We start from the raw sequence: 10,387 nt of genomic DNA on the forward strand, positions 1-10,387 counted from the left end.
TGTTCCAGTTAGGAGTACATCAGATATTTGGGTATAATGTTCCAGTTAGGAGTACATCAGATATTTGGGTACAATGTTCCAGTTAGGAGTCCATCAGATATTTGGGTACAATGTTCAGTTAGGAGTACATCAGATATTTGGGTACAATGTTCCAGTTAGGAGTACATCAGATATTTGGGTACAATGTTCCAGTTAGGAGTACATCAGATATTTGGGTATAATGTTCCAGTTAGGAGTACATCAGATATTTGGGTACAATGTTCCAGTTAGGAGTACATCAGATATTTGGGTACAATGTTCCAGTTAGGAGTACATCAGATACAATGTTCCAGTTAGGAGTACATCAGATATACAATGTTCCAGTTAGGAGTAGAATATTTGGGTACAATGTTCCAGTTATTTACATCAGAACAACAGTTCAAGGCTCTTTTTGGATTTGTACTTACAGGTTTTACCCCAAGTGAAAATATTACAGTTTAGAGGAGAAACAGTTCCAATGGAGAGCTCAGCAGTTGTACCTACTGATGGAGGTAAGTACCCAGGGATTTCTGAGAGTTACAACAGTCAGTGGATTTCAAGGGAGAGGAATAAGACTCTATTTCAGACTCCTTTGATTCCCAAAAGGAAAAATGAAAGCCCAACCCTTACTTTTCCAAATTGTAGTCCACCTCAGCCTCTCCCCAGTCTCTATATGTTTTTGGTTAAACCTCATATTTTTCTCTAAATGAGCCTAAAGAGAATCCTCCATATCAGTTCTGTGACCTCCTCCATTCCTTCCTTTCATGTCCATTGTGTGTATGTGACATAGTCCCGCCCATGAGGAGCACAGAATACTGGTGTCACTGTAAAGTGAAGGACAGGATTGTCAAAGTGACACTGACATTTTCCCTCTTTAAATCCCAACTGGGAGCTGCCATTTTGTAATTTACAAAGCCAAGTTTCCATTTCTCAAAAAAAAAAAAAAAAAAATACCTGCCTTCCAATATACTGTATGTATGTTTCTGTTTATCTTTCTTCCCTATTAACAATATTGGAGGATCATTTTCTTTTTTTGGTGATGCTTGGAAAATAGAGGCCAAGAGGCAACCCTACTAAGAGATGATGGGAACTTTAGTTGTTGTAGTTTTATGCAATGTACACCAGGCATTACACCAGTGCTGTATTTTCATAGGAAAGAAGCAGGTAATGTTAGACAGCAGGTATGCACTCATGGACAATCAGTATTTACTGAGGGATCATAAAGGGATATAGGTGTAGGAGACTGGTAAATGAGTCTCCCAGTATTATTTAGCAGGCAGTCTCCTAGTGTTCTAGCTGCCTAAACTGGGTCCTAAGATACAGTTAGGAGGGGGACCTGATTCCTGATCCTTCTTTGAGCTATGCCCCCTGTAATTCCATCAGTACCCAGTAGATGCAAAAGTATAAAGTCCTAGGCAGCCATGTGTTAAGGGTCCATTTCTTTAAGCCGATACCAGAGCAGACAGGCAGGGTAAAGTGGAACCTAGACAGGTCAGGTCTAGTAAGGACAGACTACTCACCTTAAGAGGTAATTCTAGGAGTGACAGATAATCAACTAATTTAGCTAAGCAGCCTGAGGCTCCTATGAGGAGCGCTCTTCTTCCTGGATTCAGCTGCATTTTCTGGCCCATGCCCAGTATGCCATGCACAGGAGCTACTGCGCATGTGCCTGAAAGTCACAAAGTTTCCAATTTCTTTTTTTGGAAACTTCATGACTTTCAGGCGCATGTGCAGTAGCTCCGTACCGGCAAATGCCTCTGCTGTGCATTCACCAGAAAACGCTGCTGAATCCAGGAAGAATCTCAAGGTTGGGGTTGTTTTCTCTGGGGGAAAAAAGGCGCTTGTGAGGGGACATGATTAGACTTTACAAGTACATTAGAGGACATTATAGACAAATAGCAGGGGACCTTTTTACCCATAAAGAGAATCACGTACCAGAGGCCTCCCCTTCAGACTAGAGGAAAAGAAGTTTCATTTAAAGGAACAGAGTAGGGGGTTCATCACAGTGAGGACAGTGAGGTTGGGGAATGCACTGCCGGGTGATGATTCAGTTAATGACTATAAGAGGGACTTGGATGATTTCTTGGGAAAGCAGAATAGCCAAGGCTATTGTGATATTAAACTCTACAGATATTGGTATATATAGTTTATGTGAGTGTATGGAGGCGTCAGTATGTGTAATGGGTTTCATTTGGAGGGGTTGAACTTAATGAACCTTGGTTATTTTTACTCCAATTGCTGAGATAATGTCTGAATCCGGTGAGACGTCCCTGCTGGGCCTGGATGGAGCTGGAACAACCACTGAGGAGAATCTTTAGCAGATACTCACTGAACTCACCAGGGAATCCACAAAGCTGCTTTATTTCAGCTGAATGGACACATGTAGCAGTGGGTGTAGAAGTGATGCAGGTCATAAAGAATATTTCCTTCCTAAACTCTGAGCTGAAGCTCCTCCCTCATGGAAGGCAGGAACACAAGAGGATGATGGGAGGAAGTGACATCACACACAAACAAGGAAATACAGAGCCTGCCAAATAGCTTTGGTCACTAGATTGCAGCGTAACAATGGTTAAGCATTTAAACATTAAACATATACATTAACGTGATGAACTTTTAACTGCTGGGACAGCACACTCCCCATCTGGTATCTTTAGATACCACTATATTATATTAAATATAGCAGCAGTTATAAAAAATTTAAATACACATTAGTGCAATTTTGCTTGAAGATCTTGAGATCTGAAAAACAAAAAGAAAACAAGAATGCAATGCAATAAACACAGCATTGTAAAATAATCCAATGTCCTCTGTAGGTTCTTAGTGGAAATCGGTGGGAGTCTCTTGATTTAAGTGCTGATGAAGCAAATAAGAGTTCAATCCCAAAGGGTAAGATCAGAACAAGTGATGGGCCGATTGAAAGTCTTTGTGGTACCATCCCTAGCAATTTTTGTGACAAGGGTTGAAACTTCAGGACGAATCTCAGAGTCTCTGTCTGGATGCGAAGATAGCTGTGGACACAGGCCTGGTTGCATGATGTGCAGGGTTAATTTCAGATGGAACATAATGCCACTGTTCAGGTTTGGTGGATTTCCTGATTCTTTCTACTCAGTTGCCACATAAAAGCATCTTGTCTGAAGAAAGAGTGTACAGGGAGAGCAAGAGAGGAGCAAGTACAGAACCCTGAGGCACCCCCACATTAAGATGAACAGGAGGAGAGAATTTGTTTGCAAAAGTAACAGAGAAGGAGAGGTCAGAAAGGTATGAAGAGAACCAGGATGCAGCTTGATCACGGATACCAATTGAATGGAGAACTTGATTTAGAACAGAATGGTTATCAGTATCAAAAGCAGAAGATAAGTCCAGGAGAATGAGAATAGAGTAATGGCCTTTGGCCTTAGCAGTCTGGAGATCATTTGTAACTCTACATAAGGCAGTCTCAGTGGAGTGTGCAGGTTGAAAGACAGACTGTATAGGGTCAAGTAGATTATTGGTGCATAGAAACTTAGTAATACGGGAGAAGATGTTCCAGCAGTTTAGAGGCTAGCGGTAAGAGAGAGACAGGATTGTAGTTAGACAAACAGGATGGGTCCAGTGTAGCCTTTTTCAGAAACGGCTTGACACAGGCCTATTTGAATAAAGAGCAGACGGTAGCAGAAGTTAGTGAGGAGTGAGGACAGGAGCACACTGTTTTAATAGAGGTGATGGGATAGTGTAACGGTTGACACCGTAAATCTAGAACCGATGCCAAGCACCCTGGTCTCAGCTCATGCTTCTGCCTGTAGCAGCCGCCTTTGGACTCGGTGCAAGGCGAGGGGTTCTAGACAAGCAAAGGGGCACAACTGTAAACGTAAAGAGTCTATGGCTGAAAGTCACAGTTCAAGGCGTAAAGAAGATTTGTAGTCAGATCAGGCCGGGTCGGGGCAGGCAGTGAATAATCATAGTCAGGCAGGCAAGGGTCAAACCGGGTAATCAATCAGAAGGGATTCGGCAGAAGAGGTAGTCGTATAACAGGCAATGGTCAGGAATCAGGAGTTCAGAATAGCCAATAGCCAGGCAGGAGTCAAAACAGGAATCAGAGCGAATATATCCAATAGCTTAACGCTCAGGAACCACAGGAAAACAGATCCTATCACGGACAAGGTCTAGAAGCCCAACTGAGCTTTTTATAGCATCAGTTTCGCAGCAAGATTTTCGCACCACTGCGTGTCTGCGTCAGACGCTTGCGCGCCTGTGTCAACAAATGGAACAAGACGCGGGCGCGCACGCTCTAAGAAACCATAATGGCGGCAGAAATAGGTTGGCGTGGCGGACATCCCCGCTGCACCACTGGACCACCAGGGTGAGTTGATTTTATCACAGATAGGATCAAGTGAGCCAGTTGTCGATGGAGAGGAGAAGTTTAGAGACTTCCGGCTCAGATATACGATCAAAAGAGTTGGAAATAGAAAAAGAAGCTTTAGGGGTAATTAGAATATTGGTATCTAAGGGGTGGGAAAATTGTTTGTGGATAGAGTCAACTTTGCATTCAAAGAAGTCAGCAAAGTCATGGGGGGTATGTTCAGGTGTTAGTGAATCATTTGTAGAGGGATGAAGTAATGAGTTGAATATTGGATTTGTTGTTATTTATGAGTGTATTGTAGTGCTGTTGTTTAGCCTGGGATAGGCCAGTACCAAGGCCATGAGGAATTTATAGTGGAGGGAGTGAGCTTTTGTATGGGATTTCTTCCACATGATCTGACACTCACGTACAGGAGCTCAGAAATCATGTCTGGTCATTCATCCACGGACGGGAATTGTGGGCTCGACTGTGTTGTGGCTGCAGAGGGGCATGAGTATTGATAGCAGCAGACAGAACTGAGTTGTAGGTATTTACTAGTGAATCAGGATCAGATAGTAGTGATGGAGGAGAAGCTGGAACTGAGAGAGTCAGATAGAGCAGTTACATCAACAGCACGGGTGTTGCGAACCAGAATTTTTGGTTGAGGGTTAGAAGAGGGGGGAGTCTGTCTGTCTGCTGTCTCTTCTGTCTGTCTGCTGTCTCTTCTGTCTGTCTGCTGTCTCTTCTGTTTGTTTGCTGTCTGTCTGCTGTCTCTTCTGTCTGTCTACTGTCTGTCTCTCTGTCTGTCTGCTATCTCTTCTGTCTGTCTGCTGTCTGTCTGCTGTCTCTCTGTCTGTCTGCTGTCTCTTCTGTCTGTCTGCTGTCTCTTCTGTCTGTCTGCTGTCTCTTCTGTCTGTCTGCTGTCTGTCAGCTGTCTCTTCTGTCTGTCTGCTTCTCTTCTGTCTGTCTGCTATCTCTTCTGTCTGTCTGCTGTCTGTCAGCTGACTCTTCTGTCTGTCTGTCTGTCTGTCTGCTGTCTCTTCTGTCTGTCTGCTGTCTGTCTGCTCTCTTCTGTCTGTCTGCTGTCTCTTCTGTCTGTCTGCTATCTCTTCTGTCTGTCTGCTGTCTGTCTGCTGTCTCTTCTGTCTGTCTGCTGTCTCTGTCTGTCTGCTGTCTCTCTGTCTGTCTGCTATCTCTTCTGTCTGTCTGCTGTCTGTCTGCTGTCTGCTCTCTCTGTCTCTTCTGTCTGTCTGCTGTCTGCTGTCTTCTGTCTGTCTGCTGTCTCTTCTGTCTGTCTGCTGTCTCTTCTGTCTGTCTGCTGTCTCTTCTGTCTGTCTGCTGTCTGTCTGCTGTCTCTTCTGTCTGTCTGCTGTCTGTCTGCTGTCTCTTCTGTCTGTCTGCTGTCTCTTCTGTCTGTCTGCTGTCTCTGCTAACTCCCACATCGCCCCTCCCTGCATACTTTATCACTGGCCTCTCTACCCTCCCTGGCCATCAATAATGTAAGAAGACATTTCAAAATGTAAATATTGCACAGTTGTATGTCTAGTTCTGTAGCAGCACAACAGCTTCTCTGCTATAAAGATTCTTTATAAAGGCTGCGTCCCTATAGCTGCTCCCTGCACAATGCTAGGAAGTCTACGGAGCTGGAGGCCATGTTTAGAGCATGTGATAACAATGATTGTCTAACTTTGCTTATAGAGTCCATGTAACATGTATGTTAGTGTGTAAAATGTCACATGATCATGTCCCTCTCATTTTGCCCAACAATGTTGCACAATCAGGTCTGTGCAGTCAGGAAACAAGGAGAGAGACATTACAGGAAGGTGGGAGGGGTTTCCCTCAGTGCTGTGACCACTTCCTGTGAGAGAATGAACAGACACGCCCACCTCTCATTTCAGTCTAACTTCTGACCTGGAAGTGTCTCACTGTAGCTCATCACATTTTTAGGAGGGAAACTGCATTCAAACCTGCCCCAAGAATTGCCCCTTCTGAATCGATGCCCTGAAGCTGCCTGTAAATCTGTGCCTCTCCTATTAGTTTCCCAGCTTCTTATTCAAACTACCTGGCTATTAGGGTAAAACCTTAACAACCACATAACTGTTAAAATTCCAAACTGGAGAGCGAATGAACAAAAATCCACAAAATAATAAAAAGCCAATTGTAAATTGTATTGGAATATCTGAAATATCTTAATATAATAAAAGTCAATGGACTTTCCCAGCTCAACTCTTTGATGGGTTAAAGTAAAGTTTATATGTAACTCAATCCGGCCTTTCCCAACACTGTGTCCTGGTCGTAGATTCCTCTGAATATGACGTGGGAGCAGTCCCTTCTCAAGGCTAGGTCCTCAAAAGTTGAATTTAAATCTAAAAAGTGAGTCAGTTTCAGAACAGAACTATGATGTTTGAGCATTAGTATCAATAAAATGATCTAATAAAGAATAGAGAAGGAAGCACTGCTCAACACATTCTTCTATACAACAACCTGGAGTCTTTATGTTCATCCAAGAAATGGGACCCTGTCAAGTGAGACCTGTTCTTTTCCTATTTTTAACTCTAAATTACTTACTATTACGGTTGCCACCTTTTCTGGAAAAAAATACCGGCCTTCCTATATATTTATCTTTATTCCCTATTAATAACATTGGGATCACTGACCTTCCTATATATTTATCTTTATTCCCTATTAATAACATTGGGGATCACTGACCTTCCTATATATTTATCTTTATTCCCTATTAATAACATTGGGATCACTGACCTTCCTATATATTTATCTTTATTCCCTATTAATAACATTGGATCACTGACCTTCCTATATATTTCTTTTATTCCCTATTAATAACATTGGGATCACTGACCTTCCTATATATTTATCTTTATTCCCTATTAATAACATTGGGATCACTGACCTTCCTATATATTTATCTTTATTCCCTATTAATAACATTGGGATCACTGACCTTCCTATATATTTATCTTTATTCCCTATTAATAACATTGGGATCACTGACCTTCCTATATATTTATCTTTATTCCCTATTAATAACATTGGGATCACTGACCTTCCTATATATTTATCTTTATTCCCTATTAATAACATTGGGATCACTGACCTTCTTATATATTTTATCTTTATTCCCTATTAATAACATTGGGATCAACCATCATTTTTACCGGCCAGGCCAGTAAAATACCGACCAGGTGGCGACCCTACTTACTATCCAGGCCTGGAAAACTATAAACACATAATGATGTTGCATTTCCTAGTGGAGCCATTTATTTTTATTAGTATTTACTGAGTTCCAAATGTCCATTTACTCTGATATTCTTAACTTTGTGAGACTTTTGCTGACTTACACCTTCCACTTTGCTCTGAAGTACCAGACACTGAAAGCATAAGTGGAGTTTGTAGACCTATAATGATTAATATAGCTAAATTATTTTGCAAAAAAAAAAGTTGACATTTCTTGTTTTGATGTGATTTTTTTTTAGGAAACTTTTCAAAGGTCCCAGATAGGAACATCTCTGAAACACCCATACAATTAAAAAAAGAGGACACTCAGAGTCTAATAACCAGTTGTCCCCGCTATCCGCAGGATGCAACAAAAATTCCCTCACACACAAGGAACCAAATGGTGAGCGAAGGAGAGAAACTATATCACTGCACTGAATGTAGAGAGAAATGACATACTAATATTCTTCTTTCTTCTCCTCAGCTCATCCATCAGAGAAATGACACTGATTCATCAGAGAATTTACATACAGACTCTGAGGAAAATACTTTTCAAAATAGTAACTTTGTCTCAAGCCAGGATATCCACAAAGGGAAGAAAATACTCAGTTGTACAGAATCTGATAAAGATTTCACACACCAGACAATCCAAAGAGGGCAGAAACTTTCCTCTTTCACAGAATGTTGGAAACAATTAAATTCTAAAAGCAGCTTTCACTCTCAGAAAATCCACACAGGAGAGAAACCTTTCTCTTGTACAGAATGTGGGAAAGCATTCTGTTATAAGTTCAACCTTCACACACACCAGAAAATCCACACAGGAGAGAAACTTTTCTCTTGTACAGAATGTGGGAAAGAATATTCTGATAAGTCCAGCCTTCACAATCACCAGAGAATCCACACAGGAGAGAAACCTTTCTCTTGTACAGAATGTGGGAAACAATTCACTGAGAAGTCAAAACTTCACAGACACCAGAAAATACACACAGGAGAGAAACCTTTCTCTTGTACAGAATGTGGGAAAGCATTCTGTTATAAGTTCAACCTTCACACACACCAGAAAATCCACACAGGAGAGAAACCTTTCTCTTGTACAGAATGTGGGAAAGAATTCACTGATAAGTCCAGACTTCACAATCACCAGAGAATCCACACAGGAGAGAAACCTTTCTCTTGTACAGAATGTGGGAAAGAATTCTCTGAGAAGTCCAGCCTTCACAATCATCAGAAAATTCACACAGGGCAGAAACGTTTCTCTTGTACAGAATGCGGGAAAGAATTCTCTAATAAAAGCCACCTTCGTACACACCATAAAATCCACACAGGGGAGAAACCTTTCTCTTGTACAGAATGCGGGAAGGAATTTTCTCATAAAAAACACTTTTACTCACATCAGAAAATCCACACAGGAGAGAAACCTTTCTCATGCACAGAATGTGGGAAAAAATTCTCTGAAAAGTCCAGCCTTCGCACACACCATAGAATCCACACAGGAGAGAAACCTTTCTCTTGTACAGAATGTGGGAAAGAATTCTCTCATAAGTCCAGCCTTTACACACACCATAAAATCCATACAAAAGAGTAACCTTTCTCATGTACAAAATGTGGGAAAGAATTCTCTGATAAGTCCAACCTTTGTAGACACTAAAATCCACACAGGAGAAAAACCATTCTCCCCGGAACAGCGAGTATTCCAATTCAATACACACATCTTTTCCTGGCTGCTGGATTCATCTATTCCATGCTTCACCTGGGCAAGTTGTGAATAGTGCACTTCTTCCAAACCACTGAGGAAGCTTGCCAGTGGCTCAACAACCCGTGGTGCAACTGATATGAGCATCTCGTGGTTAGTAGGACCTACTTATGTTTACCCTACATGCACTAACCAAAGTAACTACACAACAGCTACAGACTATGCACAATGAGACTGTTTGGTAAGTGCGGAAACTCAGGGAAAAGGCGTAACAAGACTATTGGCTGTTTCTTTTATTTGAACTTGGCTACAATGCACAAATTTGGCCTCCATATAAGACTGTAGGTCAACCAGTGCAGAGTGGTACATATAGTGGGCAAAACAATGCACAGGAGGATTGAATACCCATTGGAGTAGTACTCAACATAGATGATGCTTGCGTACACTGCTTAAATCTAATACAAGGCTAAACTGGTGCCTCAAAAGCAGTGAAGCTATTGGAGCTCCAAAAATACTCAATGCAGTATTTGAGGTCCAACTCTCCCTGGGATTACAAATTCTAAACAGATGCCAGTAAGCAGACTCTTATAGGAAAAAGTGGATAAGATGACATTGGTACTATGGACAAGGATTTTCATCGCTGTTCATTAACCTGGGCACACTGTTAAGCTGGAAACTTAAAGTAACAAGGTGCATGCAGGACATAGGGCAAATGGTCTTCAAGATCTAGCTATTGTAATATCACCTGGAAAGGCTCCCTGGCAGTGACAGAGAAAAACACTTAACCAACCCTATGGACGTGATGGACAGGTGTCAGAACTGGCCCCCCCAGGATACCAGGAGAACTCCTGGTGGGCTCAGGTGTCAATAGGGCCCTTGTGCTGCTAAACATTTGACCTATTTCATGGTCATTCTTTATTTCCTATGAGAACAAAAAGGCTAAATAGATGGAAAAATAGATTATAGTATTATATTATGTAAATAGAAGAGGCTAGGAGAATAGTGATTGAGTGAGGAGAGGAAGCATAATAGTACTGAGAGTGGCCCCTGGTCCTAAGATTTTTGGGTGGGCCCCTGGTGTCCCAGTCCGACACTGGTGATGGATGATTGGGGGTTGATAGCCT

The 10,387-nt window shown here is 41.8% G+C and overlaps 1 protein-coding gene across 1 annotated transcript; it reads left to right on the plus strand.

Moving 5' to 3' along the window:
- Positions 1-8,051: 8,051 nt before the first annotated feature.
- On the plus strand, positions 8,052-10,030 carry LOC108705852 (gastrula zinc finger protein XlCGF8.2DB-like; the record flags this gene model as incomplete). Its single annotated transcript, XM_018242633.2, has 1 exon — positions 8,052-10,030. A coding segment is annotated over one exon (1,104 nt), but the record flags the coding sequence as incomplete, so codon positions are not given.
- Positions 10,031-10,387: the final 357 nt, after the last annotated feature.

Source organism: Xenopus laevis, chromosome 6S (assembly GCF_017654675.1).
Source record: "Xenopus laevis strain J_2021 chromosome 6S, Xenopus_laevis_v10.1, whole genome shotgun sequence".
NCBI classification, from domain to species: domain Eukaryota; kingdom Metazoa; phylum Chordata; class Amphibia; order Anura; family Pipidae; genus Xenopus; species Xenopus laevis.